Source organism: Chelonoidis abingdonii, chromosome 3 (genome assembly GCF_003597395.2).
Source record: "Chelonoidis abingdonii isolate Lonesome George chromosome 3, CheloAbing_2.0, whole genome shotgun sequence".
NCBI lineage: Eukaryota > Metazoa > Chordata > Testudines > Testudinidae > Chelonoidis > Chelonoidis abingdonii.
Genome location: NC_133771.1, coordinates 57,015,449 through 57,036,391, shown reverse-complemented (window position 1 = coordinate 57,036,391; position 20,943 = coordinate 57,015,449). Strand labels below are relative to the sequence as shown.

The 20,943-nt window shown below is 37.0% G+C and overlaps 1 protein-coding gene across 8 annotated transcripts in view; it reads right to left on the bottom strand.

Moving 5' to 3' along the window:
- ADGRB3 (adhesion G protein-coupled receptor B3) overlaps nt 1–20,943 on the bottom strand; it is a 643,293-nt gene that overhangs the window by 35,739 nt on the left and 586,611 nt on the right. For 7 of the 8 annotated variants that reach the window (XM_075063744.1, XM_075063743.1, XM_075063747.1 and 4 more), the window contains 6 exons: nt 18,246–18,396; nt 17,579–17,648; nt 13,272–13,338; nt 8,546–8,631; nt 4,683–4,781; nt 4,184–4,355 (listed from right to left, as the gene is read on the bottom strand). In XM_075063744.1, the coding sequence (XP_074919845.1) occupies nt 4,184–4,355; nt 4,683–4,781; nt 8,546–8,631; nt 13,272–13,338; nt 17,579–17,648; nt 18,246–18,396 (645 nt within the window). The remainder of the gene's footprint in view (nt 1–4,183; nt 4,356–4,682; nt 4,782–8,545; nt 8,632–13,271; nt 13,339–17,578; nt 17,649–18,245; nt 18,397–20,943) is intronic. The other variant, XM_075063748.1, reaches the window with a different exon arrangement.

Sequence of the window (20,943 nt, the reverse complement as noted above, 5' to 3'; positions counted from 1 at the left end):
GGTAAGGAAGACTATTAGCACTAGGCTTTTCTATCATTCTCTGTTTTATGACAGAAGCATGCGCACCACACTCCCTCTGTCTCATTAGGTACTTTAACAGCAAGAAGACAAGAATGAATAGATACGATAAGGTGGGAATATCCCCATTAGTCTTCAAGTTAAAAATACTAATACTTAGCTCTTCTATAGCATTTTTCATCCATAGGCCTCAGAGCATGAAGGAGGGGAAAGTATCATTATCCTAACTTTACAGGATTGGGAACTGAGGCAGAGGAATATGAAGTGACACTCCTAAAGTCACACAGCAGATTGGGAACAGAAGCCAGGTGTCTAGACTCCCCCTCTAGTGCCCTATCGAACAGCCACACAGCCTTTTAAACAGCTCATTTTCAGACAAATATACTGAAGTGTCAGACTAGTGGGTTTTGGAAGGAAAGAGAGGATAGATATACACATACATTCTTACATTTCCAATGTTTATGTCCAAACCAATACATCAAGTATAATGAGAAAAAGATTTTATATAGTTTACGTGAACAAGAATGCATCATTTTTGGAATATAACAATAGTAAGGGCATAGTAAAGCAGATCTGACCTTTTCTTTGCTTGAATTTTTCTATAATATTTTATTAGTGGTAAGTTATTTGACAGTCTGAATAAATATTTTGCTTACACTGGCATATTATAAACATTAGATGAATCTTATGGAAGATATAATGAGATGGCTTCATTATTTGTATGGCATTAATCATCAAATACTTTGGTAAGATTTCAATGTCGTGTATGTAACAGCTACCCCTCTGATAAATGTCATGTATGGATAGAGAGAAATGTCTTCTTTGGACTATGTAAAGTAATGGACTACAATTTCAGGTAAAATGTATTCTAAACAATTTAACAACTAAATTGCTCCTTGAAAATGTGCACATGTGATAGCTGCTATTTTAGCTTACACCAGGAATTGAACTGTGAACCTCCAGAGCTAAAAGCATGAGGATGTATAGCGTGACTAAAGAACCAGGTTCTTGAAGTCCTCAAGGCAATAGATACAGCGTGGGACATAACACACCCTGAGCAGTGGTTACATCCTATCTCTGAACAGAGGAAGTTCATCCAGAGGTTCTATGGACCAGACCACTTTGAATCACACATAAGTCCCCACTTAAATAGCTTACATCACCTTGATGGAATCAAAGCTCTCCAGAGCTAAAGGTGTGAGTTACCACAGCTTGAACTAAAGAACTCTTTAGCTGAAAACTGTTATAAACCAATATCCTCTATGCACTGGGCACAGAGGAGGACATAACACATGCCAATCAGTGGATTAAACAAACGTGTTCTCTGAGATAAACGGATACATGAATACACATACTGTGTTTGTGTAAGCAAATGCATATGTCCTTTTGCAATTATTTTGGGCAACAAAATGGCAAATGAAATTTAATGTGGATAAATGTAAAGCGATGAACATTAAAAAAAACAACCCCAACTATACATACAATATGATGGGGGCTAATTTAGCTACAACAAATCAGGAAAAAGATCTTGGAGTCATCGTGGATAGTTCTCTCAAGACGTCCACGCAGCATGCAGAGGTGGTCAAAAAAGCAAACCGGATGTTAGGAAGCATTAAAAAGGAGATAGAGAATAAGATGGTGAATATATTATTGTCCTTATATAAATCGATGGTACTCCCACATCTTGAATACCGCATACAGATGTGGTCTCCTTATCTCAAAAAAGATATACTGGCACCAGAAAAGGTTCGGAGACGGGCAACTAAAATGATTAGGGATTTGGAACGGGTCCCGTATGAGGAGAGATTAAAGAGGCTAGGAATTTTCACCTTGGCAAAGAGGCGACTAAGGGGAGATATGATAGAGGTGTATTAAATCATGAGAGATGTGGAGAAATTAGATAAGGAAAAGTTATTTACTTATTCCCATAATACAAGAACTAGGGGCTAATATGAGTCATGATTTAATAGGCTCAAATTAATGGGCAGCAGGTTTAAAACAAATAAAAAGTTCTTTCACACAGCGCACACTCAACTTATGGAACTCCTTACCTGAGGAGGTTGTGAAGGCTAGGAGTGTAACAGCATTTAAAAGAGAACTGGATAAATTCATGTTGGTTAAGTCCATTAATGGCTATTAGGCAGGATGGGTAAGGAATGGTGTCCCTAGCCTTTGTTTGTCAGAGGGTGGAGATGGATGGCAGGAGAGAGATCACTTGATCGTTACCTGTTCAGTTCACTCCCTCTGGGGCACCTGGCATTGGCCACTGTCGGTAGACAGGATACTGGGCTAAATGGACCATTGGTCTGACCCAGTAAGGCCGTTCTTACATACTTGTCTGAGAATGTGTGTGCATATTATAAGTGTAGAATTTAGGGATTTTTAAAATGTGGGTACTAAAGTGGTATGAGAAGGCTTCTTGCATCAGTGCCTTGTATCCTGTGACATGTAATGCGATGAAAGAAAATTGCTTCAGTAGTGTATCAGCTCTTTGATCCCTTTCCCATTTGGAAAAAAAAATCTTAATTAGTTCCTAATTTTTTCTCCAGCTCTTAAATTTTGGATGAGTGTTAGGATAAGAAGGTGGGGGAAAGAAGATTCTGTGTGTGAGCACTTGAGGAAGAAGGGATTCAGCTAATAGTTCTACATAAAACTGCCATCACTTTTTATTGGCTGAAGAAATGAGATATCAATAATTGTAGTCTTTCACCGTTTCACTGTAAGAATGTCTGATCTGGTGGCTTTCAGTTCTGCAAGTACCTGCCAACCCAATATTAGAAAGGTAGACAAAATGTGGAGGAAACAGTGGGCCTTGTTGATGATAAGTAATAACAATAATATACACATTTTTAAAAAAAATTTCCACTTTATATATAGTGCCTTTTATATAAAGATTTCAAACTGGTTTACAAACATTAAATAATTTTGCCTCCAAACACCTCTGAGGGCTACTGTTAGTATTGTTATCCTTTTTACAGATGGGTAAAATGAGGCACAGGGACTTGTCCAAGGTCACAGTGCAAGTCAGGAATAGAGCAAGGCATATTAGTTCAGTTTTTAGAACCCAGGAATCTCTTGTTTTAAGCCACAGCCCACATTCTCTCCATTTTCAGACTCCTGCCTGTCTCTAGTGAAAGAATCGAATGACTTAGTGGTTCACAAGGTGACTCCCCTGCCCCTACACACCGGGTAGGATACAATAGTCTCACAAATTAGAATACCACAGAAAGACTGAAATAGATTGGGTCACTATCCTGCATGCTGTTTTTGATGAATATAGTGAACTTGAGTTCTCAGGACCGTGAATGATAGAGAGAAGAGACACTGTGCAAGCCTCCTCACTCAGCATGGCCAATAAACCTTAAATGTGACCCGAAGCACCCTGTTATTCCAGCCCTGCAGCTCCCTTGAATAGATACTGCCAATCACTGTGAATTGTGCTACACATGTGGTATGGTTTAGTGATGTTGATAAACATCCTAACCTAGATAAATTGAAAGCACCACACTTACTGTGACCTAACACGATTTGAACCGAAATAGAGTTGAAAGGCTTGTTCATTAAACGATCACACCTAGCTCCTACATTTTTGTATATTTTCAACAGTTTTCTGTTTAAGATGGAATAGTATAAATGAAAGAAATTATATATTTGATCAGTCTTTCTACACGTGAAAAACTCACAGAATCTGTTCTTTTGGAAAAGGAATCTTAGGTCTTCACTTTTTGTGTATAATCATAATATCAAAGATGAATAAAAGTTAGAAATAAACAAGACCTATTAAAAATGACCTGTAATTAAGTGGGCCCATTTTTCCACTGAAATTAACTGTGCTGCATTTTGCATTTGAAAATAAATAATCTTCCTTCAACCTCACATCCATCTACTCTCCATCTTGTTCATTCCTTTATTCACTTTCAACATCCCATCTATCTGTGTCCAATGAGCTTCTACATTTGGGGGCTGTTCTCTTTCTTCTGCTGCCTCATCATTTGCCTAGAACTGTTTGAGATCCTTATTCACTTGCCCCTCTTTAAATCTTATCTCAAAAATTTCCTTTTTTTCTTTATACCAATAAGGGAATTTTTGAACGAATATGTTGTATATAATATTAAATAGTATGTGAGAAACACAGCACTTTAGTGATCGAGAAATTATTCCTCACCTCCCTTCGGAGAATGCAGTGGACCATGACAATAACAAAGCCTTGCAATGAATCAAATACTGCAAAGAGTATCTGAAATAATATTGATCTTTTGTCTGTCATGGCCAGAACTGCAGACATCCATGTCAGAGCCAGAAGAGGCAACACAACACAGGAACTCCAAAGGGATGCCCTATTGAGAGAGATAGAGAGAGAAAACAACATTATATAACTGCAAGTAGATAAATAAAAACCCACTACTAAAAAAAAATCTTTTAGGATGGCAACTTATTAGTTAATTTGAAAACCACAGACAAATATATAAAAAATGTTCTACTTTATGTTCTAAAGCGTATCCCCTATTCAGTTAATAAACACAGTTGCCAATTTTAACAAGAATATTTAAATATGTTCAGTGCTCTAATATAGTATTAGCAAACACAATTTTCATCATCAAAGTATTTTCTCACATGCACTGTATCAGATTTGTAACAAGAAGATGTAAATGATTAGGACTAACATGGCATTACTGGCGGTGGTGGCTGACAAAGCTGTTGTTGAAACTACTCCACACTTGGCACATTTGAGCGTCAAACCGCTATGAGGCTCACTCATCTGACTGCAAACAAACAGAACACCCACAAAAAGAACAAAATATTGAATTTTCACTGAAAAACGTTGCTACTGAAATTTAGCTTTTAAATATGACGTCATGCAGAAAAAGTAAATAGACTTATTCAGGATGAATGCTCTAGGTTGTTGCAAAAGTATATTGATACTATACATTATTAACTTTAACTATTAATACTATGGGGCTTTATTTCATGCAGGCTCTATTTCTTCCACTTAAGCTAAAAAAGGCCCCAACGTCCAGAGATCGAAGTTGCTCAATACATGGAGATAAACATAAGCACGTGCTTGTGTAGACACACACCGTGAAATCCCTCTATTCAGACCATTGACAAAACTAATATATCAATGCTGTATAAAATATTGATTATTATATGAATATTAATAAAGGAAGAGACTTCCAAAATGTGCTCAGGTCATTCAGTCATGATCGACTTACTGTACAGTCAGTAAGCAAATGACTTGGTATAGTAATTTGAGTGTGCTGGCTAAAATCTGGCGACAGCACTTTACCTAGGAGTTCTTGTTTCCATTGTATAAAGGTCTGAATATAGGGGTTGAAATGTATGGAATTTGATGAAAATAAATATTACTTGGACTAAAAAGGGGTGATATGTTATTCCATTTTAATAAAACACAGTACACAAGCATTAAGCTTAAAGCATTTTGTACAGACAACTGTATTACAAAACTCATCACAGTTAAAATGTAAAACCTGGTATTAGAATTTTCTTCGTCTGCGTACAACATGCATTCAAATTCGGAAGTTTTGATTAAATAAACAACTTCTTTGCTATCCTATTTCCCATCTGCCACCAGAACCAGTGATTTCCATATCATATCAAGAAACATACGACAATATAAGGAAAGGGTTTTTTATCCATTGATAACTGGAAAAAAAACAAACAACCAAGCCAACCAACCAACTAAAAAAAAAACACACATAAAAAATTTTCCTATATGTAATGAAGAAAAGCAACACTTGGGAAAAATATTTCTCAACATTTCAACTGACTTTGAGCTATCACTCTTCGCCCTCCCATTTACTGCCAAAGCTAAAAGTTTGCTTTTGCATCTATACATAATGCACAGAAATAAAGGGCCAGTTCCTGAGAGGGTGTAAAATGAAATCAGTGCAGTGAGACGATTTTCACTATCTAAGGGTATACCCAGTAGTTGCTGGAGAGAGAAAGAATTAAGTCTTGATCTTGATGCTGCAGCACTTACTCATATGAAAAGTATCATTATTATTGCAATATGCAGAACAGATCTATAGATTTAGAGGGCCAAATCCATTCCTCACATAACTTGGGAACATCTGTGTATATATTACAAAAGAATAGAATGTCTTTCATCTAACTTATAAGTCTTCTCAAATAGCTCTTTTGTAATTGAATATTTTTGGGGCAGATCCTCAGCTGGGGTATTACAGCAGTTCATGATCTGGCCTGTTATTTTTACCTGTAGAGTCACCATGTGCTTTACTAAGATAGAATTCTTTGGAGTGCCATTATTTTGCCTCTGTAAATGCTCTAATCCTATTTAAATAGTTTTACTACTGAACTCATCACTGGGCCTAGATGGTAGGTGAGGCTGGTAGAAATACTTAACTAATGAGTGACCATCCTTCTTTGATTGGGGGTGGGGGGAAAGCTAAAGAATTTCCACTGCCCCAGAAAATGACTCAAGAATCTGGGTCTGCATTACTTAATCAAACAGTGCTGAAGATAGATTGTTTGAGAAATCCTGATAAAGATGGAAACAGAGGTCGCCGCTTGTGTAGGGAAATCCCCTGGTGGGCCAGGCTGGTGCGTTTACCTGCCCCATTCTCAGGTCTGGCCGATTGCAGCTCCCACTGGTCGTGGATTACTGCTCTGGGTCAATGGGAGCTGCTGGAAGTGGCGGCCAGTACGTCTCTCGGCCCATGCTTCTTCCAGCAGCTCCCATTGGCCCGGACAAGCAATCCGCAGCTGGTGGGAGCTGTGATTGGCCGGACCTGCGAACAGGGCAGGTAAACACACCGGCCCGGCCCACCAGAGGCTTTCCCTACACAAGCGGCGACCCCTGTTTGAGAAACCCTGATCTTTATTAAGGCATCTAGTTCCTACTCCATCCCTCTGGGAGTGCAGTATTATTTCTGACAGCATATTTTTTAGTGCTTTGTCCAGTTTAGCTTTAAAAATAACATTCATTTTACTGAGATACAAATTTTCAGACAGGAAAATATTTAGTAAATCAGAAAACTATAGTATAAGCAACAGGATTTAAATTGTGTACAGGTGATAACTAGAAAGCTATTCTGCAGTTAAAAATGATCTCTCCGATCCTTTAAATATCACACAGAAAAATGATCAATAGATTTATAGCGTCAAAACTTCTTGAGTATAACTATTGAAAAAGTTCTCACAGATGCTGAAATATTGTGGCTTATTTTATAATATGGCACATTTAATCAGAACATGAAGAATATATTACAACAGTTAAGAAGGCAGATGGAACATTGTAGACAAGGGTAGGCTTAAGAAATTATTATTTTCTAATAAGAAGGAGAAGAAAAAAAGAAAAGAGAACAAAAAAGAGGTTTTGGTGATGGTGTTGGTTGTTTTTGAAACAGTGCACTAAGAAGTGAAAACCACAAGGGGTTTTAACCAACTCTAAATGGCAACGTAAGCACACCAAAGTATATGATATCAATATGGACATCTAATCAATTAATTGAACATTAGGAAAGATGCTATTACAGGAATGATCAAATAATTCAAAGTAAGGTTTTAAGAAAAGTTTACGGACAGCTGTAATATATGCATGTAAAATAGAGAATCATCATTGCTACCAATGCCAATATTGGGATAGTCACCTACAAATGATGCAGAAGAAAGAGTATTACAACAAGTGGAGAAGTAAAAAATGCTGATTGCTTATCATTACATAAAGCATTAAAAGACATTTACACATACATTCAGAAAGCTAAGATACATTTGTGAAATGTTTCTCTTTTATGTGGACTGCAGTCACATCCACTGCAGCAGACCTTGAAACCCACTTGTACCTGCTGGAAGTCAACAGCAAAATTATTGCTGCCTTTCATTAGGAGCTAAGATGCAGACCCTCCCTCTTTTATCACTAGAAACCCAGAATTTGAATATAAAATTATAAGTATATTAATGAAAGGAAATCATGGATATAAATACATAAACTTTTCTATTTACACTTTTTTGCTTTTGAAATATGTATAATTTACATTCAAATTCTGTTATGCTTATTTTAGAAAACTAACATATACATGTATATACAAACACAGAGCCAAATTCTTCTCTTAATTACAATAATGCAATGCTATTGACTTCAGTGAGGTTATACTGGTATAAAAGGTATAATAAAATACTAAAAGAAAGAAAGAAAGAAAGAAAATTTGGCTTCTTCTGTACACACATTTTATACAACTATATTCCTGATTTCACAAATAAAAATTTATGTCTTCCCCATGAAATCCCTGCTCAGCATTGTAACTGTTTAATCCTCATTCTTATTAACTTAATACTGTTGTACTTGTGTTTTATTTTCAGTTTGCTCAGTCACATTCCCTCAGGATAATGCAACTGCAACTTTTGCAATGAATGAAATCTGTTAGTCATACTTTTACATTGAGAAAAAAGTTCAAAGCACAATCAAATGCATTTTTGGTGAATATCTGTAATTGAAAATATATGATACATTTGCAATATGCTTTAAAATATTCCAATTGTTGCTTACCCCGCTCTGTGTTTGAGCTTTTTATCTAGGATCCCATCTCTGGAAACAAGTTTATTAAATACCAAAATGCCAATCACCATGTTGACCTGTCAAATAGAAACAAACAGTTGACCTTTCAGTTACAGTGTGAGAAAATGCCTACATGCATTATTACAGAAAATGGTTTCTTTTACATTTGCCAACATGATGGAATTACAAACTTAGACTTGGTTGCACGATACATTTCTAAAGAATTTAGTCAGAGATTATGTACTGTACTAGTCTCAGGACACATAAAGTGTACTTAACTTTAGGGCTAAATTCTTGCTTCCCGTGCATATCCTCTAATAGGTGGAACAAACATATACATCAACAGCTGTATTAATTAAAGCCTGAATTATGTCCTGTATCTGGCCATATATATGCCTGCCTGTTAATAAGAAAGTAGACAGCTGTGACTCTAAATACTGATTACACATAAACTTTAATTGTAACAATGTAATCTGTTCCATGTTAGAGGTAGAATATTTTATTTAAATTTTGTGTACAAGACTAAAAAGGATTATGTATTATTTGTATTGCCATAGCATCTAGGAGCCCCAGTCATGACTGAGAACTCCATTCCACTTGCTGCAGAACAAACATAAAACAAAGATAATCTTATCTGGTTATTTTAGGTATCATGCTTTCTTGAGTCCCAACTATGCCTTTTTGCTGCAAGGTATTCTCACTCATGCAAAACCAGAATCTATGGTTTCTGGTTGTTGGTTTTGTTTTGTTCTTCCAAATTGACAACTGTCTTTGTCATTCCTGGGTTCTCATGTATAGGCTTGGCAGAATTTGATTTTTTTTAGATAATTTCTATGGATAATAGCAATGTTTATTTTTATTTTGTTTTTATCCCATTTAAATTTTCACAGATGGGAAATTGGTATGTGTGTAGACAGTAGACCTTGAGATTCAAAAAGTTAAAGATTTATAGCTTAAAAAGCAAATTGTCAAATTCTCACATCAAAAATATATAAACAAATATTCTTAAATAAAACTCTAACAAGTTCTCAAACAGCATTTGTCTGTTCCTATATGGAAATATTTATTCATCGGTTTGTGTGTTTACAGTGAAATTGACATTTAATGACAAATATCTAATCCTTCCAAGCCTAGTCGTATGCCAAAATGTGATTTTGATTGGCTGTATATAGGATTGTTTGGTTGTGCTTTCTTTTTTTATGGGCCAGATCCTTAGCTGGTATCAACTGGTGTTAATCCATAAATGAATAGAGCTATAATAATTTGTAACCGCTGAGTATTTGGCTCAAACAGCCATGCAGTTCTAAAGTCAGTATTTGGTCCTTAATACTTATTCTATGCATCATACTAGGATTTTAATGTAGCCTTTAAATGGACCTGCCAAAATAATTTTTAGATAAGAAATGTTTTAAAATGGACTTTTGAGAACTATATTAAATACTGATCATTTGCCAGTATGCCCTGCCCACAGCCCTACTCTTTTAGGCCTCTTTTACATTTTTCAGGTGAGATTTTTCTTTTGTATACTCAAATCTATATAGCTAGATGAAAAAGCTCTCTCTACACCTGCTAATTAATGGGGGAGCAAATCATGTCTGTGAACATCAGAGATCTCTAAATAAAGTTTGCCAATTGTACAGAGAACATATAGTCCCATGTGGAAATTATGATTGGCTTTTTGTGAACATCCTTGGCTTCCTCATTGTGCCATGGACTGTGAGCTGTACAAAAGCTTCCTGGCTTGACTCTATATGAAGATGAGACATACTCTGTGGGAGCTGCAAACATTAACATACAGGTAATATTTGTAGCTATATGCCTAGATCTCTGATCATTACAGATTTCATTCTCATTTATGCCAATGCAAATCAGGACTAACTCAGCTGAAGTCAATAGTGGTTCACTGGTCTAAAAGTGCTGAAAGGGAGAAGAAAATCAGACACAAACACTGTAAACTCCATGCTGAAATTATTACCAGAACTTACAGAAAGATACTAGAGCATTTATTACATAGCCACCAAATTGGCTTCAGAGATAGGTTATTATTAGCTGATCATAAACGATGATCCTAAACATCATTGGTGTAGAAGAGGGACAAGTACTGCCAATGGCTGCATTTTTATTTGATGTGATAAAGTCATTTGGTCAAGAGGACTCACCATTCTAATTTGTGGAACATTTGGCTTCAGCAAAACCTGTATTTCCTGGCTCAGATTAGCCTATGCTTCTCTTAGAGTGACAGTATGTAGAGAGGGGGAGGTATTGTTTTAGCAGCGATACTAAGCAAATGTTGTCCTGTCTGTCCCCGTTTATAGATTGTAATGAGAAAAACCTGAGAACAGCAGTTTAGGAGGATGAGCTTATTTGTGGCATTGAAATTCAGCATGATAGTTTGAAAACAAGTTTTAATGCTGGTGATATTCAGGTGACCTAGTCTAATTCTCACTTTATCCTACATCCCTTGCAACTTGTAGATAACAGTCAGCTCTTTGTCAGGGGACCATGTTTTCGGATACATGGCAAAATATAAGATGAGGAAATTTGGAAGAAATATTGTATTATATTGATAAAACACTTTCAAGATAAGCAAAGGATGTTACTTTATTTTGCTTTGTTGACTAAAGAGTTTGAGAAATCAGGGATTTCCCTCCTGCATTTATTAGTTACAAACAAATCATTCAAAGATGTGGATCTTTGGGTGGAACAGCTTCATAGCAAATAAATGTACAGTGAGTGGGTTGAGGATAGAGTCAATGGACTTCAGGAGATAGCAAAACTAGGAGGCAAATTTACATTCATAATGTTTAGAAAATTTACAGTCAGCATTGTGTGTGTATATGGGGAGGGGTAGGGAATGTTAGGGGTGAGGGCTGGTTGTATGCATGTGGGTAATATGGGGGTTTCTAAAATTAAATTCGTACCTTACCTCATACATTACAGCTACAAGGGGAAGAAGAATAATCAGTGATTAGCATGTTCCTGGTGGTAAGGTGAATTACCCTATTCATACTGGCCTCTTCTGTGTAAAGTGTACATTCTATAGGACAAGGTCACTGGATCATTTTGTAAGGTACCAGAGCCATATCTAAGAAGGGCTTTGGCCCCTGAAATTAGTATACAGAGCCTGAAGAAGGAATTTATGGATCGAATTTTCAAAAGAGTGTATGCCAAACCCTAATGTGTGCATGCACAGGTATGTTTACATGCAAATCCCCAATGTGCCTGCATGATTCAGGGGTTTCATAAATCCAGCTCTTTCCAATATGCATAACAAAACCTTACAGCAAACCCATTCTGATCTGAGGGCTAGTCTACTCTACTGTGGTACATCAGCATAGTTGCACAGTGCATCTGGTGAAGACGTGCTATGCCAAAGGGAGAGCGCTGTCACATCAGCATAATTATTCCACCCCAACCAGAGGCAGAAGGCACCGCTTTAAATAGATGCAATTTATGTCATTCCAGGGGTGGCTTTTTCACACTCCTGAGCAACGTAACTTACATCTATTTGAGTGGTAGTGTGGACAAGACCTAAGACTTTTTAATACTCTGGAACTGACCAATATAGAACCCCCTGTCAACAGTCCATGATCAAGATCATGGAAAATTTAAACAAACGTTGACAGATGTTGTATTACCAATGTATCTATGAAGAACTTCAGATTATTCAATCCAAATATAGGATTTCTGAGATACGTAGATACATTTTCAGGTTTGTGGAAGTTTAATACATAATAAGTTACATTTTCTGGCCATTATGATTTTTTTTCTTCCAAGACAATAGCCCCAGAAGACTTTCCTCTGATTCCATTTTTCCTCCCGGCTATCCCTGAACTACAGTGGCACAGTGCTTTGCACCAGGCCACCAAAGCTGTCACTAAATTTCTCCATAAGAGAGCAACCATTACATGGACACAACTGATAAGAATTCAGCGATGCTTGTAACAAAATTCTTGCAATGGCAACCAGCATATCATGCTTTCCCAGTTTTATTTTGTGTGGCTCAGGAGTAAAAACTGAACATGGCATCTTTTGCAAAACAATCATTTTTCAGTTGTACCACAACCCTTTTCTAGAATACCGTCTTACATCCTACTTTGCATATAATGAAATATGGTAATTCCTAAATAATTAAAAAATTATAACCTATTTTTATAATTATTTAAGTCTTAAATATATTTCCCCTGCCTTTTAATTGGCTCCTCCAGAAAAGAGTAACAGTTAGATATTATCATGGATAACAGCATTGGGTGAATCCTGGCCTCATTGAAGTGAACAGGAGTTTTGCCAGTGGGGCCAGGATTTCACCCATTGATCTCATCCTGGTAATAAACTCTTCCCAAATCCTGTTGTTGCTCCTAGAGAATTTTTTTGAAGGTGTACAGGGTACACACATATAATATATAAACCTGTATAAAAATATATGCACTAATAACAATATATATGATGAGCTGTTTGTGCATACAGAAATGTCTTCGGTTATGCTTGATGTTCATGTGACTTTGTGTAAATGATGACATACATAATGTTGATGTAAAATACACAATAAAATAAACAATCAGAAAAATAGCATATTCAAAACATTGAGGGAATCTTAGACCATTGTTCTCAGGATGTCTGCAGTAAAATTAATACCACTGCATAACTAACCACTCTGTAATTCAGACAGTATTCCACCATTTCTAATGAAAATACTAAAAATAATTTAAGTGTTTACCAAGACAACAGCAGCTGCAGGCCCAACAAATGCATAGAGTAGTCCTCCTTCGAGAGACAGCCAGCAGCTGGAAAGAACATTAGAGGAAAACAACTACCACACATTAATAATATCTTTTACACTATGGAGGTGTCATGTGAATAAAACATATATAGCATATCTATTCACTTGACACAGGGTTCAGTCCTACATAGATAATTGTATAAGAATAGAAAAAGGAGTAAAATTACAGTACTCTGTTGACATAATGGTGCTATAAGAAGTTGATACATGAGTTTCATTATTAGGCCCCATTTTTATGCTTCTGCAACTTTTCAAACAAGTTACACTTACAGTGAAATTCCTTATGCTTATTCTGAGTCCACATTTTAATATTTCTGTACATTTTTGTAAAATGTCATTTATCCATTTTTGAGTTAACTGTGAATGACAAAAAGGATAATTTCTATCCATTAAGAAATTCTTCAGAAACTTATTTCATCTCAGGGAACTCAAAACCACTTTATTTTTAAAATGTCAGACTTATCTTATACTTAAATGCTCATTAAGGTCAAGTGCATATGACGTGGTCGAATAAACTTGATTAAAAACCATAGTTCTCTATAAATCTTCACTGGTGTAATTTGGTATTTAATACTAAGATAAGGTCTTATGGATTATATGCACTTTAAAAAAGTTATTATACATCATGTAAGGACTAAGGACCAATTGGTGTCTCTGAAATATTAAAAATATTAAAAAACTAATACTAGATGTATGAAAATTGTACATCTCTTTTGTGCTGTGTCCTACTAGAGATCCAATACCGCAAGCCCTTTCTGTATGATGCTTCCATGCAGATTTTCAGATCCAGAGGACTTGCAGAACTGAGTCCTAAACATTTAACACATTACGGTGCTAAGCTTAGCTATACAAACACTATCAGGAGCTTCACTTACTGAAGTAAATGCAGCTGTTTCCCCCCCAGTGATTACACATTCATAGAAATGCATGTTTGTTGGATTGTGTGATTGTACATACATATAAGGATATGCAAGTAACGGCATTTATTTGAATCTCACATGCAAATAAACTTACATAAAGATGCCCTTATCCTCTACCCCCATTTTTTCCCCTTTCTTTTGAAAATCATTTAAACACACAAACACATCTTAATGTTACTGTTCTGTTATGGCTGAAATTTTAAAGGCCAAAAAAAAAAATCACTAAATGTAATTGTTTCCCACTACAACCAAAAACAGAGCTGAACTTTGCCACATGGACCCATCTCTGTTAGCGTGTTGGATGTTAATATGATACACTGATCTAAAATGTCAATATTTGCCAGCAGTTACCCTCTAACAAAAAAGCAATGATAAAATATCTCAGATACCATTGTATGGTAACTTTTTAATGGACCTGGACCTTTTTTTAAAATTTCATTGAAAATATGTTTGTATTTTTTTTTCCTGGTTTCCTATTGGTTTATAGAATAGTTGAAAGTTGGATAAAAGTTTTCATTAAAAGTTTTGAATTTTTTCCCTGGATTTTCTGACCAGCGTACTCATGAATTCTAATAGAACTTCCCTCTCAAATGACTGTCGACCTCCTGCATGGGACGACCCACCCCCCCATTACTTTGGTTTTGTACGAGGAATCACAATTTTACTTGTAAGGTGGCCACTGTAAGTGTGTGATCCAAAAGCAGACTTTTCTGGGAATGTTTCTATTGACTTCAGTGGGCTTTGGATCAGACCCTAAGCCTTAGGGTAAAATTTTCAAAATCTCTTAACTGACTGAGGAGTCTAAGTCCTATTTTCAAGAGCGACTATGGCACTTAGGACCCCCTAAGTCTCATTGATTTTGTTTTCCTCCCTCTTTCAGACTGACTATTAGGGCTAGATCGACAAAAGGATTTAAGTGTCTAACTGCTACTTTAGGAGCCTAAGTCCAACATTTAGGTGCCACTGAGATCCTCAAAAAGTCCTGCCTAACCCTATAGCTGCTTAACACTTAGGCACCAAATTTTCCACTGTTAAAGTCCCACTGGCACCTACATTTCTGGCAGTGAGCATGTGCGCAGCTACTTTGGTCTAGGCTCCTATCTCACAAATCCTTAAACTAGTTGTTCCCCATCTGTCTCACCTGTGGGGCCCAGTCTGGTAAGCATGCTCTATGCCCACATAAACCTATATAAAACAACTGAAGGAGAAAGTGGTAGTACCCCCATTTAGCCCAGTGGTTAGCACAGTCAGCTGGGATATGGAAGCCCAGGCTTCAATTCCTCATGCTGCCCGATATGGAGAGAGATTTAACTTCGGTTTCCCCCCCTCCTAGGAGGGGACCCTAACTAACTGCTGGGTGATGGGTATTCTGGGCAGGTCTCCCTCAGTGTGTCCTGTTGACACTGTTACACTGTATGAATAATTACATACCACCATTTCTTCTGGCATAATTAATTATTATTATTTTTACAAGACATTGGTTAAGTACCTTACTCCAGGAGAGAGTTCACAGCTGAGAATCCCAAGTGGAGATAGGTGCCTTTGAGAGGTAGAGCTTAGGACCCACTCCTCTCCTCACCATTTCCTATTAGCAAGTTTAGGTGGCTCCCTGCTCTATATGCTAGCTTTTGTGAATCCCTGTCTTAGGTGCCTATCTCTCCCCCTGCATTGTACAAGGAGCCTATGCAGCTAACTTGGGGCTGTGGATTCCACTGGCTGGCAAAGTTCCTAAAAATTAAGTGATTCATTGCTCACTGTTCCTCTGTCCCATGAACCTCTCAGCTAATTTGGCACACCTTCCAAGCAGGGCCTGCTCCCCGTGCTGAACAACCCCTCTATAATGGGAACCCCTTTACAATCTCAACTATGGTGGTTTAAGGGTTAAATTAATGGATAAAGTTATGTGAACTGCAAAGTAATTCAATATGCTGCTTATATGCAAGTGGATCAAGGTGGTAGGCTAACCATAATTTAGAAATCCCTTGCTGTTGAAATATCAACATCATCATCATTGGAATAATGGAGTTTTGCATAAAATATTTTTCATATGTACAGTAGAAATGACACAAGTTGCTGATAACTAGGGCTGTGTGAAAAATTCAGGTAGAAATCTAAGTTCACCTGGAATCAAGGTGAGTTCAAGTTCTAACCAAGCCACTCCCAACAGCCCAGGCATACAATTATTCCATGGATCTGGTCTAATGCTATTTCCCCAGCTCTCCCCTCAGAGGTGTTTCTTAATCCCCCTTCCTAATCAGTGTTCCCTCGACTTGTTCTAGGACCTCCCTCTTACCAATAGGTATCTTCATGTGGGGACCAGGACCAATTTCCCTCTTTCCATTCACTGATCTTTCAGTCTGGAAAAGGCACCCTACAATCTATGAGTAGCTGGCAATAAGTCTTGTTCCTGCTGCCAGCACCTTTGTAACTGGAGTGGCAAACAGTGCTACTAGATTCCTCAATACAGGGTAGCTAAAGAACCCACAAGGTTATTTTAGTGACCACAATCTAGGAGGGATAGGACAGAATTCCTACTGGATTGCTTTAGCTACACAGGGCTAAGGATAAGGAGGCACCACCTATCATTGATGAGTTCTAGAGTGGGACAGCTCCTCAGCTCCTGATGCCTGTATTGAGTAGAAATCATCTCCCGCCCTTGTCTGCAAACTGGGGGATGAAGTGGACAATTGTGGCAGCTTCCAAAGACCTGATGACATATTGGTCAAACAACAGGAACATGTTTTTGTAAACATGTTTTGAAATCCAGGTCCATATGCATGTTCTTTCATGTTTTTTAGTTCCACAAGTATTTGGAAAGCTGGTTTTGTTCATGTGGCTGTTTGGAGAGGAGCTGTCAGGCATACAAGCACCCATATATATCATTGCTTTTAAGGTTACTCCTTATAAGTTGGTTATTTCCATCAATATTTCAGTAATCTCCCATTTAAAAAGCACCAAGCATCTCAGCAGGAAGCAGGAAACAAATATGCAGCTGAAGTAACCAGTCCCACATGAATAATCTTAGCAGGATAAGTACAGTGCTACTAATAATGGGCTTGATCCTGCAAAGGACTGAGCACCTCCTGAGATATGTTCGTGTCCTCAGTGCTCACTCGGAGTTGAGTGTACTCAGCACTACACAGGACTGAGTTTAACACTGGACTCTGATTTTCTTTTCACTCTTTGTATGGGGCATTCGGCTTCCAGCAGTGTCCTGCACATGAAGGGACACACAATGGGGCCTTATAGTGTGTTGTATAATCGCTAATGGGCATGGCAGCCTTGGTAATCAAAAACATGATTTATCACTGCGGACCGACTTACTAGTGAGATGTTCCATATCCTTTCGTCTTGGTAAAGCCTATTGATATTGCCACTACTAATGCTGGTAAACCTAGAAAAAAACAGAAATTGTCATTAAGGCTCAGCTAAATACCGCTGTTCTATTGGGTATGAAATGATGAGACTGAACTACTTTCATCTAAAATGATCAATTTGATATGGAATGAATCATTTAACAAAGCACTGCTCTGCTGCAGCGTTTGTTTCTTCCCCAAGCACAAGGGAAGAGCTAGATTTTTAGCCCAGTATGCATCACTTTCATGTTGCTAAGTTACCAGTATGTTTGAAATGGCTTAAAGTGAACAAATAACCCAGGGATTCAGTGGATTTTCAGTGAGGGGCTTTTGCCTGTATTACATTGTTTTTCAGAAAAGCTACTAAAATGATGCTAAAAGCATATATGTTACAGCGTAATAAAGTACCAGAACACTGGAATATTCATCAACTGTATCTTGAACCAAATCAAGAGAATAAAATTACATTGGTGCTTCCAATAAAAAGGGAAATCTCCTTGTACTGATGTTTTGTTTAGTAACTATGCTATCGACAACCTGTTAGGATTATTGAAATAAATTCCAACATCCCCAATTGTGTAAATGCATAACGTTCAATTCTAACGATTCTGGCTACATGACTTTTATGGGCTTACCCCATCCAAGGCACAAAAAGCGTTTCCTTATGAGTCGTGTCCTAATTTTTCCAGTAACAGCCATGTATGACTGCCACGCTTCTGTCAAAACCCAACAGAACGAAGCTAAGAAGAAGAAGTGTAAAAATGCGGTGGTCGTGGTGCAGATGCCCTGCAGGGAGCAAAGAAAAGCTCATGCTGAATACTTAGGGACAATCATTTCTCCTTCAGAGGGTTGTCATATTCTATCAGCTTGACCTTTACCCCGAACATCACACCTCCATCTTTATAGCACATTTGACACAGAGATTTGGATTATACAGAACAGGTTGAACCTTGTTCTGAAATACACTAACATAGACAGTTTTGATGAAAAATATTTAAATATAGAATAGAGCAAGGATTCTTACATCTTTACTTTGGCCAAAGAACATTGCAAAGCTACTGCAGTGTATAGGTTACATGGTTACTGAACATTGCAATTTCACTACACTGAACAGAGTGAATGTGCAAATACAAACAAACCTAATTGCCATTTTTATGTTCTTTCCCCTCACGCAGACAAATCTTGACTATAAATCTGAACTCCAGGGGGCAGATTAAAGCTTTCTGTTTTATTTGATTTTTCATTTAAATCTTACAGAATGTAATGTCATGGGAAGCTTTTGGCATATATGGCCTGACATTTTTTAGTCAGGTTTAAGCAACATTTCCTTAGCAATTATCTTGGTTATCGTTTTTATTCATGTCAGTCATTTGTCATCTGAAAAGTACTCTGAACTCATCCAGCACATGCTCTGCTCTGTCACTGTAGCCTTTAATTAAATTTGACATTTTGGCTCATATAAGTAAATTTGACTCTCACTTGGAAGTAAATTATAATCCATCATTTCACTGCTTTATTTCACTATGGAATACTAAAGACAGTAGAATTCAGACTATCAAATGCAGTATGTATAATACCCCTGCATCAAAACCACACCAATACCATAGAATATAAACTGTGTAGATCTTTATTACTTTTTAAAATATGGTTTAATCAGATCGAGATCAAAACACCCTGCCAAAACAACAGATGTCAGCAACACAAGAACTTAGCTTGATATGGATTTAGAATTTTTTAATATTAGTGTTATTATTAATCTATCTAGCATACCTCTAATAATAAGACAAGTTCCTCTCCCAAAGAGTTTCTAGCTAAGGCACCAGTTCAACAATATTTAAGCATGGAGGCTCCACAAGAATTAATATTATGCAGGTACTCAAGTACTTTGCTAAATTATATAAAGTATAGATAAGAAGGCAAGTCATACACCACATGTTTATTTTTTAGTTTGCTTTATATTTTTCAATTATTTTAAATCCATCCTATTTTGTGTTTTGTGATTTGATTTGGTTTTTGATCACACTGATTTGCCCAATTCCTCATCTGAAACAAATTACATTCCTTTAATTTATTGCACTGATTACTACTGTAGCTCTGCTGCTTGTTCATGGTTCACTCTTATCTTTAATATTTCTCTCATATGCCTGGTTCTGTTGAATTTCTTAATCTGCAAACTACCAAATAATTTCTACATCTATTTCAAGAGTCCAGTAAAGAAATTGATACATACTTTAGTTTTATGAATTCAAAGTTGTGACAGATCTTTAGCTTTCTTTAATGAAAATATCTGTGAGATATAAGAAACCCTAGAGGAATTACTTTAATATTAATGAGTCCAGTCTTGCAGCTTTACCTTATCTGAATATTTCCAAGGACCAATTCTGATCTCACACTGGTTTTTCACTAGCTGTAACTCCACTGACTTCAGTGCAGATACTCTTGTTTTACACATAGGTAAATAAGATAATAATCAAGCTTAAAAATTATACGTACAAGTATATATTTTATTTTAAAATAAGTTTGCCATGCTGCACTGAGAAAATTTATTTTGACTGTCATGACAGCCACATGGAAGCCTTCAGCTGTCACAGTGATGTGTATGGAATAATAAACCTAGCCAGCGAAAGAGGAGTTGATTTTTGAGGTTATATTGCAGGACTGCTTCTGACCTAAAATCAGATTGAATCACATTGCTGAATTGGTACACAATCGCTCTCAGTGCCTGTTTAAAACAATTAGCATTGAAGTTACTTCCATATAAGCTAATGGCAAAATTCCCGCTGACTTCAGTGAGTGCAGAATTAGGCCCACAATATACACCTGAAAATATCATCAGGCAATAAAAAGATATTGTAAATCTGGCCTGTATAAAAATACTGCATACTGGAACAGCACTCTTTTATTCCGCTACTTCAAAATAAAAGACAGGATCAAGGCATATCATGAAAACAATGTGACCATTCCATATCTCTTGAGAAACAATTATACACAGGGTCAAGTATCAGAGGGGTAGCCATGATAGTCTGGATCTGTAAAAGCAGCAAAGAGTCCTGTGTCAGCTCAGGATTAAACAAAGACTGTGAATGGCTTGCAAACTACAAAAGCAGTTTCTCTTCCCTTGGTTTTCACACCTCAACTGCTAGAAGAGGGCCTCATCCTCCCTGATTGAACTAACCTCGTTATCTCTAGCCTCCTTCTTGTTTGCATATATATACCTGCCCCTGGAAATTTCCACTACATGCATCTGACAAAGTGGGTATTCACCCACGAAAGCTCATGCTCCAATACGTCTGTTAGTCTACAAGGTGCCACAGGACTCTTTGCTGCAATTAT